The sequence below is a fragment of the Amphiura filiformis genome, chromosome 1 (assembly GCF_039555335.1).
Source record: "Amphiura filiformis chromosome 1, Afil_fr2py, whole genome shotgun sequence".
NCBI lineage: Eukaryota > Metazoa > Echinodermata > Ophiuroidea > Amphilepidida > Amphiuridae > Amphiura > Amphiura filiformis.
In genome coordinates, this window is record NC_092628.1 from 70,755,697 (window position 1) to 70,779,853 (window position 24,157).

General features: G+C 35.4%; 2 protein-coding genes across 2 annotated transcripts in view; one reads left to right on the top strand and one right to left on the bottom strand.

Moving 5' to 3' along the window:
• LOC140152405 (uncharacterized) overlaps window positions 1-24,157 on the top strand; it is a 145,496-nt gene that overhangs the window by 49,315 nt on the left and 72,024 nt on the right. The window contains exons 23-33 of the mRNA XM_072174713.1: window positions 14,929-15,103; window positions 15,744-15,816; window positions 16,093-16,285; window positions 16,711-16,849; window positions 16,996-17,065; window positions 17,292-17,400; window positions 17,559-17,733; window positions 22,695-22,767; window positions 23,041-23,233; window positions 23,544-23,682; window positions 23,838-23,907. Coding sequence (XP_072030814.1) covers window positions 14,929-15,103; window positions 15,744-15,816; window positions 16,093-16,285; window positions 16,711-16,849; window positions 16,996-17,065; window positions 17,292-17,400; window positions 17,559-17,733; window positions 22,695-22,767; window positions 23,041-23,233; window positions 23,544-23,682; window positions 23,838-23,907 — 1,409 coding nt within the window. The remainder of the gene's footprint in view (window positions 1-14,928; window positions 15,104-15,743; window positions 15,817-16,092; window positions 16,286-16,710; window positions 16,850-16,995; window positions 17,066-17,291; window positions 17,401-17,558; window positions 17,734-22,694; window positions 22,768-23,040; window positions 23,234-23,543; window positions 23,683-23,837; window positions 23,908-24,157) is intronic.
• Window positions 14-9,668, bottom strand: LOC140168455 (uncharacterized). The gene is made up of 2 exons (XM_072191856.1): window positions 9,387-9,668; window positions 14-1,645 (listed from the first exon to the last, which is right to left on the bottom strand). The coding sequence occupies exons 1-2, from the start codon at window positions 9,657-9,659 to the stop codon at window positions 14-16; spliced, it is 1,905 nt and encodes a 634-aa protein (XP_072047957.1). The 5' UTR covers window positions 9,660-9,668.

A 24,157-nucleotide genomic window follows, 5' to 3' on the forward strand; every position in this document is an offset into this window, starting at 1 on the left:
GGCAAAATCCTATCTATGGCCTTTTGAATACCTTGACCAAGTGATCGGTATACTCTGTGACAAACAGTTCCTGATCATCATGAGATATAGCAATACCCCTGGCATCATTTATCTCTGTTGTCACACACCCTATATACTCCCCACCTGCTGTATATCTGTAGATAGCTTTTGGATCACCCTGATTAACAACAAACACCTCATACTTCTTACTGGCACATATGCAACGGGGCACCCAAGTGATTGCCTCTGGAGGTGGATGGAAGATATGAATGATTTTGCCAGTATAATCTGAAGTCTGGAGAGTATTGTTTGCATAGACTACTGCAATTTCACCAGGAGCAGATAGTGCAATGCTTATTGGTTTAGATTGTATTTCAAAGCTAGATGTCTCAGACCCATTGTCAATATCGTAAACTGAAATCCAGTTAGTAGTATTATCACACAAACCCATTATAACACTATCATTCTTATCTATTGTAATGACTGCATGATCAATTGAATGTGAGATGGTACATTCCTTATGCAGTTGAAATTTCCTGTCATATACATTGATTCTGTATCTATTTTCTAAAGGGGACATGGGCACATACACTAAACCATCTTTTGAAGTAACAGCAACATCGTCCCCATTATATGGTAAATGACGAAAGCAATGGTCTTGGTTGCCTGAACTAGAAAACACTTTAATAAAATCATAGTAGGCTATTGCTATTTTATTCTCAGATGTCAAGGCAATCCCTACAGGACCATGATGATGTTTGCCACGGTTAGTATTTAGAACTTTGAATTCTCTACATTGTTTCCACCGTTGTACTACATACATTGATGTTATTGGCATTGGAATGACAGCTAATTCACCATCTTCCCCATATGTGTGATCTTGGTTAACTTCTTGAAGCATTTCCTGCACAGGTGGATATCTAGAAATAATACTAGAGTGTGATGCTGTTTCCACCAAATGTTGGCTTTCATGATACACACTATTCATCTTTTGTAGTTTGGCAGTAAGATTTGATGTAACTCCATCAAGTTTATCTTTATTTTGCTCATAGCTATGATTAATTCTTTTTACTTGCTGTGCGTACACATTTTCTACTCCCCTAAGTTGCTGTTCATACACATTTTTTAGTACCCATACATTCTCTTTTTTAACCATGTCTAAATCTTTCCTGACTTCTTTTACTGATCTTGAGAGTTCAGACTTTGCTTTTTTAACCTTTTCAAGTGCTTCTTGGCAGAGCTTTTTATTTTGACTACAAGTTTTCATCAACTCTTTGAGTTGATTGGATTTCTCTGTAGACAGTTCTTTCAGCGTGACATAATCATGATCACGACAGCACTGCTTCATGATAATACAGTCTCTGCAAACCAGCTTCCCACATGTCTTGCAGTAGAATTTGTTCTCTTCTCCATCATGTTCTGTACAGTATTGATCATTGTTACCGTCTGAGCCAGGCAAACTGACTTTCCCTGAGGCCAAGTCATCTATGGAGATTACCTTGTGGTGTTTCATAGGTCCCCATGGGCTGTGTGAATCATAACAAGACTTGCATAAGAAATGTTGACAGTTACAGCAGTAGATTAGTGCATTGGTACCTGGTTTGTTGCACTTACTACATAGCTTTTCAGAGTAGTCTTCTTTTATCTGTAATGCAAAATTGAAAATTTCATGTATCAATTTTGAATGCCAAATATCAGGATGGTAATGAGAAAACTACAACCCGCGAAATTAATAGTTGGCACACATGCACTAAACAATGGAAATGCGTGCCCTATTAAAATTGGGGAGGCGAGGAAAACATGCATGCAATATATGTGTTGTACAGACTATCCCCTATATCTCATCCTTCCCCACTCCCCATCATTCAATGTTGGAGGGTCTCACGGACCTGTTGACAACATGGCTTGGTCCAACATTGAATTGGGGGAGCGGGGGCAGAGATATACCAAAAGACAGGCAAACTGTGCCAACCTTTTTTTCCTGGATTGTCCGAGTCAAATCCTAAATATTGCATCTGTTTTCCGTTTTTACTCAATAACTTTGCAACGGAATGTTGTATTATCTTCATATTTCACACAAACACATATAAGTGATAGGGCTTTACGATAAATAAAAAAAAAAAAAAAAATGTATTTGTTTATTTAGGGGGTGGTCATAAAAACATCGCTAATGCGTGGTTTTGCGTCTTGGCTTGGGTCTGAATTACGCGAAAACTGACAAAAAAAGAAAGAATGATTTTTAAATGCAGTATTACATCGAATTGCTTCTAATTCAAATAATAAATAAAAAGAACTGAATGAGCAATTTTCAATCAGCTATTATTACATCAAATTAATGTAATTGCACCCGTATCATAGATAGGGCAATTTTATGTATGTTTATATAAAAACATCATCAGTGCGGAAATTACGATGATATTTGTACAATGCCGTAAAATATAGGTAGACATACAGAAAAAAGACGGACATTGGCTTATGACAAATATAATATGATGAAGAATATTGTAAAATAAAAATGAAAAAGAAATCTAAATACATTCAGGGGCTCGAACCCGTGTTCCACTGCGCCTGAGGCAGATGCCGTATCAATTGCGCCACAGAGCTGTGTAACTTCAACAGGCTTAAACTATAATATAATGCTATTCCAGATGCATGTATATAAATATACGCTCTACATACGGTATACAGTCCAAAAAATTACTTTTTTACGGTATTTGTTTCATTAACTGAATATTTATCATATAGCAGGTGTTGGCTGACATTGTGCTTCACATTTAGTTCAGTTTTTGTCCGGGATAAATGACTACGGGACAAAATCGGACGGTATACACGTCTTTAAAGAGTAAAGAATTTTAATATAATTTTACTTTCTTTTTATTTATACAAAGCGTGTATATCGCTCTGCTTTTTGTCCCAAAGTCGTTTACCCGCCCAAAACTGAAATAAATGTGGAGCACAATGTCAGCCAACACCTGCTATATGATAAATATTCAGTTAATGAAACAAATGCCGTGAAAAAAGTATTTTTTTGACTGTATACCGATGTAGAGCGATATTTATATACATGCATCTTGAATAGCATTATATTATAGTTTAAGCCTGTTGCAGTTACACAGCTCTGTGGTTCAATGGATACGGCATCTGCCACAGGCGATTGGAACACGGGTTCGAGCCCTGAATATATTTAGATTTCTTTTTCTTTTCTTTTTTTTTATTATTTTACAATATCCTTCATCATATTATATTCATCATTCTATTAATTTTTGCCAATGTCCGTCCCTCTTTTTTTCTGTATTTCTACCTTTATTTTACGGCACTGTACAAATATCACCATAATTGCCGCACCGAGTTGTTTGTCAAAATGGAAACTCGGATGGCTTTTAAAACAGAGCATCACGTGTCCACGGCCATGATGATTGAACTAAAAAAAGTTTGAAATTGCCAATCACAATGCCTAATATGGCCATTATATACCATGAGAGATTTTTCAATTCAGAAAAAATATTTGAACCGTTTTTTTATGAAAAATTTGAATTTTAAGGTGTTACAATCCAAACCGGAAACAAGTTTCGTTCCTTCAGGTTGCATGAGATATGATGTGCATATAAATGGTAAAAAAATGATGCTTTTATAGCACTTACGAGAAAGTCATATTTTCAAATTACTGCAGATATACAGTTTTGTTGGTTGCGTGAGGCCTACACATTTTAAACATTGAATATTAAAAAGGATTTATTGATTATCGATAATCGATAATAATTGATTATCGATAATATTTTGATTAATTTTAATTTTGCATATTGAAACGAATATGGGGATTAACCCATGAAAATTTGGTGGCCATATGCTTAATGCTTTATATTTTATAAGCCAAAATATGAAATTAGATGCATTTTTGGAAGAATTATCATAGCTTTAAACTACGAAAATAATCGGCAATCATATAATATTCTTTTGACTTATTCCTTATTTCATTTCACAATATTTTTTATCAATATGAACTTTACATATTGATATGAATGTGAGGATTACTCCCTGAAAATTTGGTGCTCATACCTTTTATGGCTTTTAGTTTATAAACCAAAATATGAAGTTAGATGCATATTTTGGACGAGTTATCATAGCTTTAAACTTCGAAAATAATCGGCAATTATATAATATTCGTTTGACTTATACCTTATTTCACAATATTTTTGTTTATATTAATTTCATATATTGATATGAATGTGAGGATTATTTCCTGAAAATTTGGTGGCCATACCTTTAACGGTTTTTATTTTACAAGCCAAAATATGAAATTAGATGCATATTTTTGGAATTGATTCGGACAACCCGCGAAATTAATAGTTGGCACACATGCACTAAACAATGGAAATGCGTGCCCTATTAAAATTGGGGAGGCGAGGAAAACATGCATGCAATATATGTGTTGTACAGACTATCCCCTATATCTCATCCTTCCCCACTCCCCATCATTCAATGTTGGAGGGTCTCACGGACCTGTTGACAACATGGCTTGGTCCAACATTGAATTGGGGAGCGGGGCAGAGATATACCAAAAGACAGGCAAACTGTGCCAACCTTTTTTTCCTGGATTGTAGGATGTATTGTATGGTACCAAAATCTCATCAATCAAGTCAAGGACCTTTAAGAAAGCATTGATTACTTTTTAAATGTTTGAATTTAAATCATGGTGCAGGGATAGTTACTAAGAATGTTATGTCAAATCTAATTTCAAGAATTTCAAAATTGAACACAAATTATCCTGCCTTGGAATCAGATGTATATGACTTCATGATACCTGTTACTTAACAAGTTGTACAAGTTGATTTCAGCTTAAAATGACGCAATATAAGTTAATATAAATTTATCATTTTGGCAATAAGGCTTCATGATAAGGCAGAATTAAACTTAATATATCTTACATGACCGAGCCAAATGAGTTATCTACAGAGCAAGCTAAGTTTTAATTGTTCATTTAATCTTCTTGGCCATTACACAGCTAACAGAAAACCATCGCAACAGGCTTACGGTTCCTGAGATTATTTACAGGTTAATGAACACAGCAGAATTAGAAAACGTATATATTGGATATCAATAATGTTAGTGACAAACAAGACAGTTTACTTGATATGGTGTGCCAAATGTTAATATACCGATTGTGTAAGATGACCTTTGATACCTATTCTATCAAACCATAACCTACATTGATAAAGACAATTACAGTACATGTATAATAGGAGACAGATATAGAAAAAAAACATCCATGTGGCCTGTGATCACTTGGCCTGACCAATCACACGCTGTGGAGAGTTTGATTGGCAGTGACATCGGATTGAAACTACTTTTTCTATTTCTGTCTCAGATTATAGTACCAGTTCTAAGGATGGTAAGTTTTTATCTGTTTCTAGTGTTCATTCCACATGTTGTGGAAAAACCAAATCATGTGTATTTGGCTGGATTTGAACTGAAACCTTCTGATCCCTGTAACCTACATGTACTTCCTTGGAAATGCAGAGAGAAGATGTATTTAGAGAACTGCTGACAAAATATTTTGCTATTGACCCCAACTTAAAATAGTCATAATCTTTGAAATAAATTTCTCATTTGTTGCAAACAAATTTCAGTGATTGTGTTTAGAAGACAATTGTCCTTTGTTTATAGTATCAGAATTTTCTTAATTTTTGTAGAAATATTGTTATGTTAAAGGGATGTACAGGCATTTAATTTTGACACTCAAAATGTGAGACCAGTTTGTCAATGTATTGATGGAATATTTTTGTGAATAAAAACATGATCCAACTCGATTTTCATTTAAACTTTTGATCCAAACACAAGGAAATAATTCCTACCTCAGAATTTTCAGATGGTACTCCATCTTTCATCAGCGAGTGAGTGACTGTATTAGGTCGAGATTTTCTTGTTTTCTTTGTATACTCTTTAAAGTAAAATAAAGTGCCCTCAAAGAAACAACATGTGTGCTGTTTATTCTATTACAAATCTTTTTTGTATATTGTTCACCTTTCTACTTGAATTGAACTTTTGAAACTTTTGTTGTGAGGTTTGGTTTTCATTTTTAAATAAAGTGTATCTAACTTGAAATTTATTTTGCTGGCAAAATGACTGTATGTCCCTTTGAAGATGCGTGGATTAGTGCATTTAGTGGGAATTTTTGTTAGCTTATCTTTTCCCACATCTATTGTAACATAGATGGGTATATGAACATATATATTATACAAATATATACTGCCATGAGAGGTTCTTGTTAAAACTATGGGCCCGAGGTGAGATCAATAGTACTATTTTCCTGAGGGCAGCCCGAAGGAAAATAGTAACTATTGATCTCAACGAGGGACCATGGTTTTAACCAGTACCTCGAATGAAGGCAGTATATATTTGTTTTATATCCTTCATTCATAGATTTTTTGTTCATTGATTGGTTAAAAGATTACATGAAAACTCCACCATGTCCATGTTGCGAGAAAGGCCTAGGTAGGACCTATGCAAGGTAGGCCGGTTCTCAGGTGGTCCATGTGTTCATGGCTTTTTAAGCTTACTCATTGTCAGTGTATTTTGTTCAAGTTGTATCTTCATTCCACTTTGCCTTCATTCATAGATTATTTGTACAAAGATTTGTGAAAAGATGTACATGTAAAAGATTTACATGTAGGCCTAAACTCGAATGCCATCATGCATCGGGATAGGGATAGGCCTCCGTGCACGCACGGCACTCATGCACTAGGCGGCTAGGCGGCCGGCGGTCCAAGACTACTGTCTGTTCAATTAGCTTAGATTCTTGAATTTTTAAGATATTTGAAAAAATAAATAATTGTGGCCAAAGTCATCAAAGAAAAGTGTTAGCACAGCCTTAGACCTAACGTGGTTTATACTTTTCAAATTCCAAAGTTCAATTTAAAGCCCCATTTCTTTTCAATTTTGCCTCATTTTAGGCAGTTACTTGGGTCCACCATAAGGGTTCGCGACCTTTTTACAAATCGAGTGGGACGGTCCATTCTCAACTTAGGGCATAGACCCTATCCAAAGCTATCCAATTTGGCAAAACAATCTGTCCAGCAATCTGTCCTGCCATTCCAATTGTTATATCGTTCCGGTTATTGGATAGGTTCTATAGGTGATGATGGTCCACCGGTTTTTGTTACACGAAACTATAATTATCGCGCGATTACGTTTTATGCATAACATTATTCTGAGCATTATTTTTTCCTAAATAAATGACATTAAAATTATGGATTTCGTTCTTATTTCAACTGGTTTACAATGTAACTTGAGTTTTGTTTAATACCATCATTCCTTCCCAAGAATATCAGCTTTCGCTTGACATTTTCAGATACAGTGACTTTACAAGAATTGTTTTCTGTAACCTGATTGTTTTAAATAATATTTTCTGATGCAAAAATTCTTTTGTTTCCAAATGTCCTTCTCATACAAAAAAACCCAACCCGAATAACAAATTGAAAATAAATGTGTAATTTTATAGTAGGCCTATAGGCCTATACCTTCTCAGACCAATTAAGTAAAAAAAATAAAATAAAATAAATAAATAAATAAATAAATAAATAAATAAATAAATAAATAAATAAATAAATAAATAAATAAATAAATAAATAAATAAATAAATAAATAAATAAATAAATAAATAAATAAATAAATAAATAAATAAATAAATAAATAAATAAATAAATAAATAAATAAATAAATAAATAAATAAATAAATAAATAAATAAATAAATAAATAAATAAATAAATAAATAAATAAATAAATAAATAAAAAAAAACAAACAAATACACAAGGAATGTATTTATATATTATATTAAGCTGGGCATATTTTAGAACAGCTTAGTAATAATAATAACGTAATGTTTCAACAGTAGGGTTTCAACACAAATTATGCATACTGGCAAATATATAGATATTTTGCTGGACAATACTTCCTGATACGGATGGTCGAATAAATACTATCTCAGCGCATTATGACATTCGTCCCCATTGCTCTAAATGGATTGATTCAAAAAAGTTTATGGTACCCGACGTTCTACGGCTTTTTTATAAAAAATATCGGGGAAAAGACCAAAATTGAAAAGAAATGAGGTTCTAAACTGAACTTTAGAATTTGAAAAGTATAAATCATGTTAGGTCTAAGGCTGTGCTAACACTTTTCTTTGATGACTTTGACCACAATTTTCTATTTTTTCAAATATCTTAAAAATTCAAGAATCTAAGCTAATTGAACAGACAGTAGTCTCGCACTGTCAGTGTTTGTTTATAAGCTTACCATGTCAGTATTGCTCTAGTCTGAATCTGACTGTGTTGGTCTAAAACATATTCCTGCGCTAGAACTGGTAACAATTCAAATTAAACAGCTGAAATCGTGAATCTTCTTCAGCAGTAGCCGCCCACTCCAGCTTGATTTATATTTCGCCATTTTTGTGTTGTCGTTTCTCGGCAGTGACAAAATACTCTTGTATTCAATGTCGACGTTCAATGTTATTGTTATGCTTTATGGACTGCGACGTGGGTATGTTGCTATCCGTAAATAGTTAATATCCAGAAATACTATTTACGGCTTGAAGGTACTATTTACGGACGTAAATAGTACTTTTTTGCACTTCCTCATAGAATAGTGTGTTTTTTTTTGATCATGTGACACACTTTTAACCAATCAATGAACAAGAATCTATGAATGAAGGATATAATATACATATATTGGGAAATAAATAATGCAATTGATACAACTTTTACAAATATTGGATTTGGCCACCCAAATTGTTTCTTTTTAAATACCATTACATGTTACCTGTCCATCGCTTAAAATTATAAAAGCTCTATTGGCAATCTGTAGACAAAAATCTGGTTCATGCTTTCCTATTAGTTTTTCAGATGTGATTTATGGTCAAACTTGGTTCAAAATTTTAAAATGCAAATTTTCAGCTTAAAAAAATAGGTAACATTCAAATCTTTGACAAAGTACTAACTAAATTTTTGACTCCAGATCAAAAATATTTAGATTTTATTGTTGGGAAGTTGGGAAATATAAGTGTAATTTATTAGGATGGTTTGATAATATTCAGTGAGAATCAATTCTTTGGCTCTTTTTCAAAAATGGGACATTTTCCCCAAATTCTAAAGACATTTCATTTCTGGCATCATCTCCTTCTCAAAAACAAAAAAAATTACTTCCGTATTTGTAACAATTACAGTTCTAGCTGAGACGATAATACATAAACTGTGATCAATTTCTGTACACCTACAAATAAAAGGGCATTTTAATCATGTCCCTTCCATATTGTTTTGTTTTTAAAGACAGGATTTAATATCTGTAGGTAACCATGAAAACAATGTTTCTGACACTGACACATAGCCCTACCTTTTCCATGTTGACTGTTTCCTGTAGACTGTTAACCAGGAAGTGAGCTGGAAATCCCTGAATACCTTCTGCTGGGATTTGAGTTGATTTCATACAATTTGGACAAGCAAACACTTTCGATTTCCCCTTTTTATTTGCTTTTGCCCATCTTTCTAAGCATTCCTCACAAAATGAGTGCAGACAAGGCAATGCCCGTGGGTTTTTGAAAGGTGTTAGGCATATGCCGCAGTTGAGGAAATTCTGGTGGATTTGTTCAGCTAAAGATGCAGCCATTCTATTGAGTGTGATTGTCGGTGGAGTTGTGAACTTTGCACTAAGAGCAGTAGTTCATGGAACTATTACAGTATTATATGAGGGTGTGCCAATGAAAAAAGTAGTCCTGTGACCAAATAGTTCGGGTTTTCACCTATATCAGCTAGTGGGCATTTTTCCTAAGAAAAACATGATATTAACTTGATATTCTCATTAAAAGTAGCAAATGGTAATGATACAAGATTTTGTTATAATTAGTGCATTGATACTTGATGTAAAGTAAACTGATTTGCATACGGGGAAATCCCAGCAGGTTCATGCAACTGTGACAACATAATTGATTGTACATAATTGATTGGATAAGTTCAAGGCTATATGTATTGATCAGATATAGCTATATAACAAATACAGACAAAAGCCAGTAATTATTTCATAGTCCTAAAAAGACCATTTATTATGGAAAAAATGTTAATAAATATGAGAAGTATATAAACTTTACCTCAGCAGTAAACTTTTTGTTTTACTTTTTCTTAAGAAGTCAATATTACAAATGTGGCAACAAGTTTGACAATCACCAGACATCAAAGAAAATCGGACAAACTATGATTGGTTTTCCATTTCTGTACAAATTTAGACTATCGATTACAAGCAATTTCATTCATTTTGATGGCAGTCAGTGTTCAGGAAACCACCTAAAAAAAACCTAATATGGATTTCACAAAACAGGTAAATAGTAGAAATTACAAAATAAAATAAAAATTGAAACTAAAGGATAGATTATTCAATTCATTAAAAAAAAAAAGATGTTTGCATATGCTAAGTTGTAGGGCTGTTTTTTAACTGCAACTAAAATAACATTGTGGATAAAATGGACAATAAACAATAGTTATCAGGAAATTACTTATCATTACTGTAACCTTTGCATTATGAAAACTGTCACATCAACAGAAACAAGTGTCTGAGACACATTTGTATATTTGTAAACCTTCAAAGCTCTTCACCCAATTTTTGTATCAGATCTCTTCTATTTTATAATAAAGCAGACAATTGTTTTAACTAGCGATCACCCGTCTTTCGCGGTCAGAGTCTTTCGCGGTTTGTAAATTTTGTATATTTTGTGTATATGTAAATGTTTTATTTAATGCGATAAATGGTATGAGAGGAGATTATCATTTAGAAATATAATATTTAGTATCCTTTCCATATAAATCAATGGCTTGAAATTGCAATTAGATTGTGAATCGTCTTCTTGCCACAATATCATATCCACCGTGAGAAGTCTTGCCCCTGTTTGATGCTGGCCGCCCTGATATTTAAGATTTTTATGCATTTACAGTACTTTTTAGCCCATTTTGGACAATTTTGTTGTACCTTTTAGCCCATTTTTTACCATTGTCGCCCAAGCTTGCCCCTCCCCCACCTTGAAATGTACCTTGCTGCCCCCCTGCAAAAGTCCTGGCTACATCACTGAGCAGATGAACACAATTTTATTCACTTCCCTCTTGGCCCCCTGTAGTATGCTGGCTGACCTGATATATAAGATTTGTATGCACGTACTGGCGGTACTTGTTATACTTTTTATTTGTTATCCCATTTTGAATAAATTTGTTGTACTTTTTACTTTTTAGCCCATCTGTGACAATTCCCCCCATGAAATTTGCCTTGCACCCCCCCCCCTCTCTCTCTGACAAAGTCCTGGCTACACCACTGTGCAGATGAAACAATTTTATTCACATTTCCTTACACTCTGTTTCATAGAAAGTTATGATAATACAATGCTGATAACATAGCATTACCACAAAGAGCAGAGTAGGCCTATTCATGGTAAATAAAATTCAGTGGTTTGAAAAGCAAATAGGCAACTGGACCATGTTATAATTAGCACAATAACTTTTATAATACCCTGCTCACTTTGCTACACCAACAGCCCCTAATAGGTATGAGATGTTCATGATGGGAATCTTGACCTACAAAAAGGACATTATGAGATGTTGACAATCTTCCAAAAAGGACACTTCATCCTTTTGAGTAAATGTTGAATCCTGATTAATTTGTCCTTCAATTTAAAAGCTTCGCTTACAAACTAATTCAATAAACAAACACTCTACTGTTCCATAAAAACAGACACTGTTGAACACAGAATACATGCTAATGTTGACAAATTAGTTGAATAAACAATAGATGTTAATTGAGTTTCTACTGTGTCATGTAATAGTTGAGACTACATGCATACTTCATAGTTGAGACTACAGGCATGATATCCTCACACCGATGGCAGGACAGAAGGCTTATTTCAGGCTATGTCAACATTAGTGTATTGTGTTGGTGTGAAAAGTTTTAGCTCGCAGTGCGCTGCCAGTGCTTTTAAAACTAATTAACATTATTTGACACCATTAATGTAAACAAAAACAAAATTGGACATTTTATTGGGGTGCGGACAACCTTACTCTACGCAACGCAAAAATCCGTTTTCCGAAACAACATTAGTGTATTGTGTTGGTGTGAAAAGTTTTAGCTCATGATGCGCTGCCAGTGCTTTTAAAACTAATTAACATTATTTGACACCATTAATGTAAACAAAAACAAAATTGGACATTTTATTGGGGTGCGGACAACCTTACTCTACGCAACGCAAAAATCCGTTTTCCGAAACAATGTAAAACAGAGAAGTTTTTAGCCTTACCAATTCGCCAAACTCAGTAATTTATTATAGATGTTATTGCATAATATGTATCTTTTTTTCTTGTAGTGATGAAAAGATCAGCACAGAGCTTGTAAGCAAGACAGTTACTCTGACTTTACCAGAAGGCAAGACAGTATTTGACATTGATTACTTGAGTCTGTGGTGTCGTCAAGCATCTGCTGACTTTGGTCATGTGACTATCCCACCAAGGAGTCAACTCAATGTAGCACCTCATATACCCATTGTAGTGGTAAGAATCAGTTTAAATGTATATTTTCCATGCTAGCAATGCTGTAATTCATAATAGCAGAAATAAGAGCTGTAAACAAAATTATGTGACAGCATTGGATCTCAATGTTCACCTGTTTTCCCTGTGTTGTAATTTGTAAGATAATATATCCCAGGATGCACTAAGCAGGTTCAGAGTTCCTTGCCAATCAGGGAAAACTCAGTATTTATGATTTCAACCTTTACTTTAAACATTCAGCTATAAACTGAGTTCATATTTCATACTTTTGGAAACAATTCTCCCCCATCTCTGAGTAGTCATTTGAAACAGTTCACACCCTGATACAACCGTGTTAAAGTGGGAATATTTCTCATGGAATTTGGAAATTTCTCATTGAAATATCAAGAAATTTTATTTTTGTGAAATGCTGGGAACCCTGAGGCTTAATAAAGTACTCTTTACTTAACACAATTGTAATGTGATTAAGCAAAGTCATTTGAGCCATTTGTTGGGCAAAATTGAAATTCAGTTTCCATTTTCAGAGCTTTATTTTGCAGAAACTACTATCAAAAGTTGACTTACAGTTCTAGAGATATGGTCATTTGAATGTTGTTCAGAACAATAAAATACAAAAGAAGTTGAACACTATTATTGGCTGTATCTCGAAATCAATATCAGCAAAAAATGACTCATTAAGCTTGATCAATCACATTTTGCTTATGACATGCATCAATTTTAAACATTTATGAAATGGTCCGTCATAACCTGATGATAAATCAAAGCTTAAAATATTATTACTATTTGTGAAATCTATTCAAGATCTTGCTTTAGGCCTATAAAAAGAAATATCAAATCAAATCAAGACCTCTACATACTTTACCTGAGTAAAATCTGCCAGTCCATTATTTTCATTAAGATGATCCATTTCATTGCAATTGTATGGTATGTTTGCACATTGTTCTGACAAAAAAGTCATCTAATTGTCTGGTAATTTTAATCTTGTGCAAAACCAGAAACCTTATTATGGCAAAGAGCTGGGAGCATTTTCACTGGATGGTTCCAATGCTCTTCATGGTGTTACTGGTACTGTATATGCTATGGATGACACTAGACTCTGGATCACAGGCTTCTCATATGATGGCCTAGGACCAGGTGAGTAGAATTGAAAAGATTTATATAGTTACTAATCCATCTTCCAAGATCTTCCAAGATAATACAATAACTGATTTTTCAAGATAACATTTAATTGAACAAAATACTACCGATTCATATTCAAATGCCAGTTGATCATGTGTCCTTTGGCTTATGTTATGACATAGATGGATGTATTAATTAATCATCTCAACCATGCTATGCAACAGCTGATGAACTGTAAATTTGGTTGGGTGATAGAGTATGATGAGTCTCATGCTTTATATTTTTGTGTTATATTATCTGCATTTTTTTAATATTAATGAGCTTATTTGTTTATTGTGAATGAAATTCCAATAATCAACTCTAGTACTTATCTGGATTGATTTGACATTGAGTAGAGTGATTGACATTTGACCACATAATTTTTGTTGTGCCGTGGATCATATTTTACACATTTATATGATGTTTTATTTTGTTTAGATGCCTTTTTGTGGGTTGGTACTACAGATGATCCAGGAGCAGTAGGCTACATAGTTCCTGTAAATGGAAGGTAGGAATAATCTTGCACTTTAATATATCAAAAATGATTTCAAAGTTGTTTTGGTGTAGAGACTATCTTTGCGTGCATGTCTGTCCACCCATCATTTTGGAAAAGCAGTTTGCTCCTAGGACAGGAAAAATGCCTTAGATAGATGTTAAATTATCATATCTGTTAAAACTTGGAAGTAGATCAAAGAATGCAGGAAAATTTAACCCTTGCACAAGACACATTATTGTGCAAGATCAGTGTCAAAGTTTCTAAACAAATGGATGGACAAGTGACATGCTCATTTGATCATACATTTCAGATCTAATCCATACCTAAAAACTTACACAATTCATTTTGTTGATTTCATTCAGTGTAGTAACCTTTTAGATTGCTATTTTTAGTTTTTAGGAGTTGGTCAGAGATAGTCAAATATGTTTTTATTTCTTTTCAGTACTAACAAGCTAGGTGCATACAATGATGCTGAACTGATTGTCACACTTCCTGATGGCATGACACTGAACGACTACAAATGGATATCTGTCTGGTGCAGGCAAGCTGCAGTAAGTTACTCTTCATAAGCTTCATGTTATTAGTTTACAGTGTGGTTATACTAAAATCTCAAGATAAAAGATTTTGCAATTTGTTGATCAGAATGAACCATACGAGTGAGGCACATTTTGTAACATTTTGATAATGTTATATTTTCATCCAACAGGCTAACTTTGGTCATGTTCGAATCCCTACTGATTTTGTTACACCAAGCATACACACAATACAACAACCACTGGGCTATGATCCACTTGTGCATCAGGTACAAGCAGATAGTGTGGAGATTCTGGATACAAGAAGAGTTAGGATTACCAATCTGGCTTATGATGGACAAGGACCAGGTAACAACTTGAATTATGCATATCTTTTAACTTAGAATTTGCAGTATAGAATAGCAAAAGACTTCTGAAAGTCGGACATCCAGTAATGACATGGACTTTCCTTTTGCTTGGCCTCTCTGTGGCTTTGCCTGTCTTTGGTTTGCACATGGCCGGGAGGGGGGGGGGGAGGGGGGCTACTTATGTTTGGTTTGGTTTGGGATGTGCATCAGAGAATCTGAAAGTAGACCAATATATATACCAATTTTCCAGGAAAATTTGACCCATACCTTGGGCACAGAGTTTTGGCCAAATTTAACATATTTTTGAAATTTGGGCTCCAGTTAGGTAAAGAGGGGGTGGTTTTTCAAACATTCAAGACACATTACCTATTTTTATTTTTTTTTAGGGTCATTGTCTGTTTTATCTGCTTGTAATTAATAGTTTGCACATGTTTTGAGGACACATCAATTGCTATTGGACAGGGGTCAAATTGGACACCTTCCTTGCATGTATATAGTTCATTTTGAGCTGGGTTCCCAACCAAAATAGTTGTGATGCTCTTTCTGTAAAGAAGTGAAGCTAACTAGTAAATGAACCATTGAATATTTATGGCAGGCAAATCAAAGAATGGAAAATAATCTGAAGCAATCCTTCTTTTCAGATACTTATTATTGGGCAGGAAAAGGAGCTGTTCCTGATGCTAATGGATTCATAGTTTCACCAGAAGATAACAGGTAATGTGAACATAATGGATTGTTATTGTAGTTTTTGTGTCATTCTTCTATTTCATGAAGACATTTTGTCATGTTGGTAAATATGGTTTGAAAGGGGATATGAAAATGAAGTTGTTGAAAAAAATTAGATTTAAATTTCCATATACTGTATTGCTGTAAAGAACCTCATTGAATTGTTGAAATTTTTGAAATGCTTTAAACTTTGGGTATCACCTGCCTAATTCAGCAACTTGTCAATGTCACTCATGAACAAGGCAAATATTTTCTCTGTTTCAGTTCAGCAATGTTACCAAATAATGGTGTGGCTGTTATGTATGATTCTGTAATACTCCTACTACCAGAAGGTACAACTGTGTTTGACATAGACTACATTAGTTTATGGTGTAAGCAAGCTTCAGCTAGCTTTGGACATGTAGAAGTACCAGACAAGCAGGAGCTTAATATACCACCTTATGTATTCTTACCAGAAGTAAGTTTTAACCAATACATTAGAGTGGTTGCGATTTCCAAACGTATGTATCATACTCCCATAGATCTATTCAAAATCTGGTCAAATGAGAGTGACTTTGAATAGATGTACGGATGTATGATACACATGTTTGGAAATCGCAACCTCACTATTTAGTAACAGGTCTGATGATAAAATTTTGCAGCAGCTTCTAAAAATAAACACTGGGATTTATATAGTAGCTCTAACAAAAGTATGCAAAGTACAGTGTTGGTATGAATGAATGGAAACTGGAAAGAAAAAAACAGAAAACTATTATTTATAGAAAAGGTGTTCATTGTTTGCTATTGTACAACTGTAGATATGTAGACGGGGAAGGAAATTTGAACATACTTGTCTATTTACATGTTTGTTTTTGTTTTGTTTTTACTCTTGTTTAAAACTAGGAACCGTACTATGGCAAAGAGTTGGGAGCATTTTCATTGGATGGATCCAATGCTCTTCATGGTGTTACTGGTACTGTTCATGCTATGGATGACACTAGACTCTGGATCACAGGCTTCTCATATGATGGCCTAGGACCAGGTTAGTAGAATGATGCAGACTTTGTTACTTATCTCTATTCTAAGATAATGCAGAACTAATTCATTAAGGCCAGGTTAAAGAAAATGCTACCAAGTCATATGTTAAAGACAGATGATTATCTTATATTGGTGTATTATTTTGTTTAGATGCCTTTTTGTGGGTTGGTACTACAGATGATCCAGGAGCAGTAGGCTACATAGTTCCTGTAAATGGAAGGTAGGAATAGTTTTGCACTTTGTGATATAAGCTGATTTCTAAAGTTGTTACAAAATCACGTTGTCTCTCAATTGTTTGACATGTTATCTAAATTTTTGCTTATTGTGTTTTGCGATGAAATTCTTCAATTATCCTTCTTGCAATTCTTTTGTTGATTTCATTCAGTGTAGTTTCCTTTTTCAGGAGTTGATCAAATATAGTCAATCATGTTTTTATTTCTTTTCAGTTCTAACAAGCTAGGAGCATACAATGATGCTGAACTGATTGTCACACTTCCTGATGGCATGACACTGAACCACTACAAATGGATATCTGTCTGGTGCAGACAAGCTGCAGTAAGTTACTCTTTATAGGTTTTATGTTATTAATTTACATTGGCTAATCTTGTGGTTGTATCTCAAGATGTAAGGATTTACTTGATTAAATCAACAAGAATGACCCATACGAATAAGGCATATTTTTTAATGATAATTTTTGTATATTCCTCCAACAGGCTAACTTTGGTCATGTTCGAATCCCTACTGATTTTGTTGCACCAAGCATACACACAATACAACAACCACTGGGCTATGATCCACTTGTGCATCAGGTACAAGCAGATAGTGTGGAGATTCTGGATACAAGAAGAGTTAGGATTACCAATCTTACCTATGATGGACAAGGACCAGGTAACAATAACCTTATGCTCATAGCTAAGATTTCACAGTATCAAAGCCCCACCAAAACAACAGCCATCCAGTATTGACATGGACTTTCCTTTTGACTTGTTACTTTGCCTGTGTGTGGTTTACACATGGATACATGTTTTGAGGCGATATCTTTCTTCGATGCCTATGGCGGGAAACAGCTCTCAATTGCCACTGGACAGATGGCAAATTCAAACCATTGTATGAATAGAATTGGATCACCAACCAGAACTATTAGTTGGGTGATCTAGAGCAATTCCGTGACCGTGGAGAGCGAAGGTTCGTTTTTCAGTGGATTTGTCTTCTATGAAGGTTACTTAAAAAATTTAGCGGGGGTGCCCCTCGCGAAAGTGTGGGCGGAATCCGTGGGAGCCCAAAATCCAAAATGGCCGCCATCGGCCATTTTAAAATTATTTTTCAATGGTTTGGCCTACAATGCTGTTCAGTATATGTTTTCTGAGGTTTTTTGGGTCGAGGAATTCATATCTGATGTCTATTTTATGATATTACCAACTTTTGACCTTCAAATCCAAGATGGCCGCCGATTTTCAGCTCAGAAAGGTCAAATTTTCACATTTGTCGTAGAGCGTTCATAATGGGCTCTAATTAAAGTTCTCCTCATGCCGAGTTGAGTGATTGACTCTAAAAACTACCAGTAGTAATGATTTGACCTATTTTTGACCTTCAAATCCAAGATGGCCGCCGATTTTCAGCTCAGAAAGGTCCATTTTTCACATTTGTCGTAGAGCCTTCATAATAGGCTCTAATTCAAGCTCTCAACATGCCGAGTTGGGTGATGGACACTAAAAACTACAAGTAATAATGATTTGACCTATTTTTGACCTTCAAATCCAAGATGGCCGCAGATTTTCAACTGATGAGAAAGGTAAAAATTTCAAATTCGTCGTATAGCCTTCACTGATAATATACTCTAATTAGAGCTATGAGTATTAGAGTCTTCATAATAGCCTCTAATGAATACCGTACCCCATTCTGGCATACGCATACACCCCCGCACACCTTCATATACATTATATTCATATTATTTGAATGAGTTTAGTCGTTATTGGTTTCAGGTCTACGTGTGTTTTGCTCTGCACCCTATCAACAAAGAATGAATGCAGCATCAAAGACATTTATATAATTTTATATTTAGAAAGAAACACTATTCTATGAGACTAGTGCATAGATCACCTATAACACTACTTGTTGTTACCTACAGCAAAATCATCCCCTATCAATGTCTACTGAAATGTAGCAATCCGTGTAGGACCTAAGTCCTGTCATACTATTGTCCAAGGTAAATATGGTAAATGGGAGAGTTTACAAACAAAAACTAAAAACTGGTCAGGACTTGACAAATATGGTGATTTTGACAACACTTCTTCATGGAAATATGGGTCTAGAAGTCATTACATACATTACATGTTACATTATATCTTAATTGCATCTTCAGACAGGATTGAAAAGGCTCAGTATTCAAGTAAACCACCAAGTTCTGAAAGTGATGATGAGACAGAGGGACCATTAGCACCCAAGCGCCCGCGTTTATCTGTGCGTGGACCTCTTCACGAAAAAACTAAATGTGTATGGTGCATGTGGGGTGTGGATCTGAAGCACCCGAATAGACCACAGGGTTACCTGTCCATAATCAACACACACTCAGCATGACGCTCCTTTAAGCGCCACACAGTCCTCGTAAAACATGGGGAGCTGAGGGGTCGTCGCACACAGCTTGTTGAGTCCACGTCAGCACTGTCAAGTCCTTTCGCATAAATGATATCATGTACCAACAAGCCTGTTGGTTGCAGCACGTCAATCACACACAATTAAAGTTAGATGGTGTAATGCATCATCAGAATGTGTGTCTCGTAGAGCCAAAAAATTTGCTCTTTAGACACGTGGATGGATTCGATCCTTCACCGAGCACGAGATCCGTTCACGAGACCCTCTTATTCCCTCTGTTAGTCCTGTTGCATTGCCTGTCATAGTATCGATCTTGAAGTCGTCAGTGTTAACGATAACAATGGCTGGCTTGCTGTCTGCAATCTCCTGCTGGCAGGTTGCCTATGCTTCAACGACCATTAGAGTCCAGTGATCTTAAAATCAGCATAGCTGATGCAGACACGACTCTTGTGTAGAGTTCCACCAGATCTTGACTCCTCGTTATACAAGGAACAGTGATGCCCAGGTTGATAACAGTGGTGGTGATCTGTCCAGTGCTGTGATCATGGATGCCAGACTGAGTATGGAATGGTTGAGATCGACAGTTTTCTCTGAGGCTGTTTTAGCCAAGTCGGCAGCTTTAACTGTTAACTAATCAACTCACAGAACTCTTTGTGTTCTTCAAGATGATCGATATGAGGTGGGCAGTGATGCCCAGGTTGATAACAGTGGTGGTGATCTGTCCAGTGCTGTGATCATGGATGCCAGACTGAGTATGGAATGGTTGAGATCGACAGTTTCTCTGAGGCTGTTTTAGCCAAGTCGGCAGCTTTAACTGTTAACTAATCAACTCACAGAACTCTTTGTGTTCTTCAAGATGATCGATATGAGGTGGGCAGGCGACAGTAGATGTGTCTTTGATCTTCTTAGACAGCCACTGTGCCAGGTTCTTCTGGAGGATCTGTTCATTACTGATACCAAGTGATGAAATGGCAGCCTCAGTGTCATCACCTCTTCCCCCAATATCATAGACCCACTCACCCTTGTTATCTTCTCATTTCTCTCTTTGAAGCCAATTGTCTCTTGATACTCATTAATGCAAATTGAGCAGGTCCTTGAGATTGGACGATTTTACAGCACCCACTGCATAGTCATAGTCACTATGCATAGCATAGTCATGCGTTTGTAGTCTGCTATACAGAGGGGCTGCAGTGAACGGATCTTGTGCTTAGTGAAGATGATCGAATCCATGTGTCGAAAGACCAAATTCTTTACCTCTGCGAGACACACGTTCTGAAAACACATCGATTTGTGTGTGGTTGACATGGTTCAACCAACAGGCATAGTGATACACTCAATATCAATTTGCGAAAGGATCTGACAGTGCTGACGTGGACTCAACAATCTGTGTGAGACGATCCCTCAGCTCCCCATGTTTTACGAGGACTGTGTGGCGCTTAAAGGAGCGCCATGCTGAGTGTGTGTTGATTATGAACAGCTAACTCCGTGGTCTATCCGGTGCTTCAGATCCACACCACGCATGCACCATACACATTTAGGTTTTTTTCGTGAAGAGGTCCACGCCAGATGAACGCTGGCGCTTGGGTGACAATGGTCCTCTGTCTCATCATCACTTTTAGAACTTGGTGGTTTACTTGAATACTGAGCCTTTTCAATCCTGTCTGAAGATGAGATTGAGATATAATGTAACATGTGATGCATGTAATGACTTCTAGACCAATATTTCCATGAGTGGTGTTGTAAAAATCACCATATTTGTCAAGTCCTGACCGGGTCCTGACCAGTTTTTCGCTTTTTGTTTGTAAACTCTCCCATTTACCATATTTATTTTGGACAATAGTAGGACTTAGGCCCTACACGGATTGCTACATTTCAGTAGATATTGATAGGGGGTGATTTTGCTGTAGGTATTAAACAAGCAAGCAGTGTTATAGGTGATCTATGCACTAGTCTCATAGAATAATATTTCTTTTTAAATATATATAAATATCTTTGATGCTGCATTCATTCTTTGTTGATAGGGTGCAGAGCAAAACACACGTAGTCCTGAAACCAATAACGACTAAACTCATTCAAATAATGTGAATATAATGTATATGTAGGTGTGCGGAGGTGTATGTGTATGCGAGAATGGGGTACGATATTCATTATAGGTATTATGAAGACTCTACGACTACTCAGAGCTCTAATTAGAGTATATTATGAAGGCTAAACGACGAATTTGAAATTTTTACCTTTCTCAGCTGAAAATCGGTGCCATCTTGGATTTGAAGGTCAAAATAGGTCAAATCATTATTACTTGTAGTTTTTAGTGTCCATCACCCAACTCGGCATGTTAAGAGCTTCAATTAGAGCCTATTATGAAGGCTCTACGACAAATGTGAAAATTTGACCTTTCTGAGCTGAAAATCGGCGGCCATCTTGGATTTGAAGGTCAAAAATAGGTCAAATCATTATTACTGGTAGTTTTTAGAGTCAATTATTCAACTCGGCATGAGGAGAACTTTAATTAGAGTCTATTATGAAGGCTCTACGACAAATGTGAAAATTTGACCTTTCTGAGCTGAAAATCGGCGGCCATCTTGGATTTGAAGTTCAAAAAGTGGTAATATCATAAAATAGACATCAGATATGAATTTCTCGACCCAAAAAACCTCAGAAAACATATACTGAACAGCATTGTAGGCCAAACCATTGAAAAATAATTTTTAAATGGCCGATAATGCCATTTTGGATTTTGGGCTCCCACGGATTCGCCCACACTTTCACGAGGGCACCCCGCTAAATTTTTAATTAACCTTCATAGAAGTCAAATCCACTGAAAAACGAACCTTCGCTCTCCACGGTCACGGAATTGCTCTAGATCACCCAACTATATTGTGATGGTTTATATACAGAAGTATATGGTTCAAAGCTAACTACAACCTTGGCGGAAATTCGTTGCCACACCTGCACGTTCTGGTGTTAAAAGCACGCAATCGGATCCAAATATGTGATAGTTCCGTATTCTTTTGTTTTACTTTGCCTGTTTGTGGATTGCACATGGATACATGTTTTGAGGAGATATCTTTCTCTGATGTTTGATAGCTTACAATTGCCACTGGACAGATGTCAAATTCAAACCATTGTATGCATAGAATTGGATTACCAACCAGAAGTATATGGTTCAAAGCTAACTAGTTAAGTGCACCATTGAATATTTATGGCAAGTATCAAAGAATGGAAAATTATCTAAACTAATCTTTTCTTTTTTTCAGATACTTATTATTGGGCAGGAAAAGGAGCTGTTCCTGATGTCAATGGGTTTATAGTTTCACCAGAAGATAACAGGTAATGTTAACATAATTGTTATAATAGTTTTTTTGTTTCATTCTTCTATTTCATGAGGCCATTTTGTCATGTCGGTAAATATGGTGTGAAAGGGGATATGAAAATGAAGTTGTTCAAAAAAATTAGATTTAAATTTCTATATACTGTATTGCTGTAAATAGCCTCATTGAATTGTTGAAATTGTTGAAATGCTTTAACCTTTGGGTATCACCTGCCTAATTCAGCAAATTGTCAATGTCACTCATGAGCCAGGCCATATTTTCTCTGTTTCAGCTCAGCAATGTTACCCAATAATGGCGTTTCTGTTATGTATGATTCTGTAATACTCCTACTACCAGAAGGTACAACTGTGTTTGACATAGACTACATTAGTTTATGGTGTAAGCAAGCTTCAGCTAGCTTTGGACATGTAGAAGTACCAGACAAGCAGGAGCTTAATATACCACCTTATGTATTCATACCAGAAGTAAGTTTTAACTAATACATTAGACAGGTTACGATTTCCAAACGTACATATCGTACACCTGCAGATCTATTCAAAATCTCGTCACATGAGAGTGACTTTGAATAGATGTACAGACGTATGATACGTATGTTTGGAAATTGCAACCTCACTATTTAGTAACAGCTCTGATGATTAACTTTGCAGCAGCTTCTAAAAATAAACAATGGGATTTATATAATGGCTTTAACAAAAGTATGCAAAGTACAATGTTGGTATGAAAGAAAGGAAATCATGTTTTATTTTGTTTTGTTCTAACTCTTGTTTAAACTAGAAACCATATTATGGTAAAGAGTTGGGAGCATTTTCATTGGATGGTTCCAATGCTCTTCATGGTGTTGCTGGTACTATATATGCTATGGATGACACTAGACTCTGGATCACTGGCTTCTCATATGATGGCCTAGGACCAGGTGAGTAGAATGATGCAGACTTTGTTACTTATATCTATTCTAAGATAATGCAAAACTAATTCATTAAGGCCAGGTTGAAGAAAATGCTACCAAGTCATATGTAAAAGACAGTTGATTATGTTTCTCTATCTTATACTGATGTTTGTTCTGTTTAGATGCCTTTTTGTGGGTTGGTACTACAGATGATCCAGGATCAGTAGGCTACATAGTTCCTGTAAATGGAAGGTAGGAATAGTTTTGCACTTTGTGATGTATGATAAGCTGATTTCTAAAGTTGTATGTAATCGTGTCATTTCTCAACAATTGTTTGCCAGTGTTATCTCAATTTTCATATATTTAATGCTTATTGTGTTTTGTGATGAAATGCTTCATATCCTCCTTGCTCTATTCTGTATAAACGTACACAATTCTTTTGTTGATTTCATTCAGTGTAGTTACCTTAAGATTGCCATTTTCAGGAGTTAGTGGTCAAATA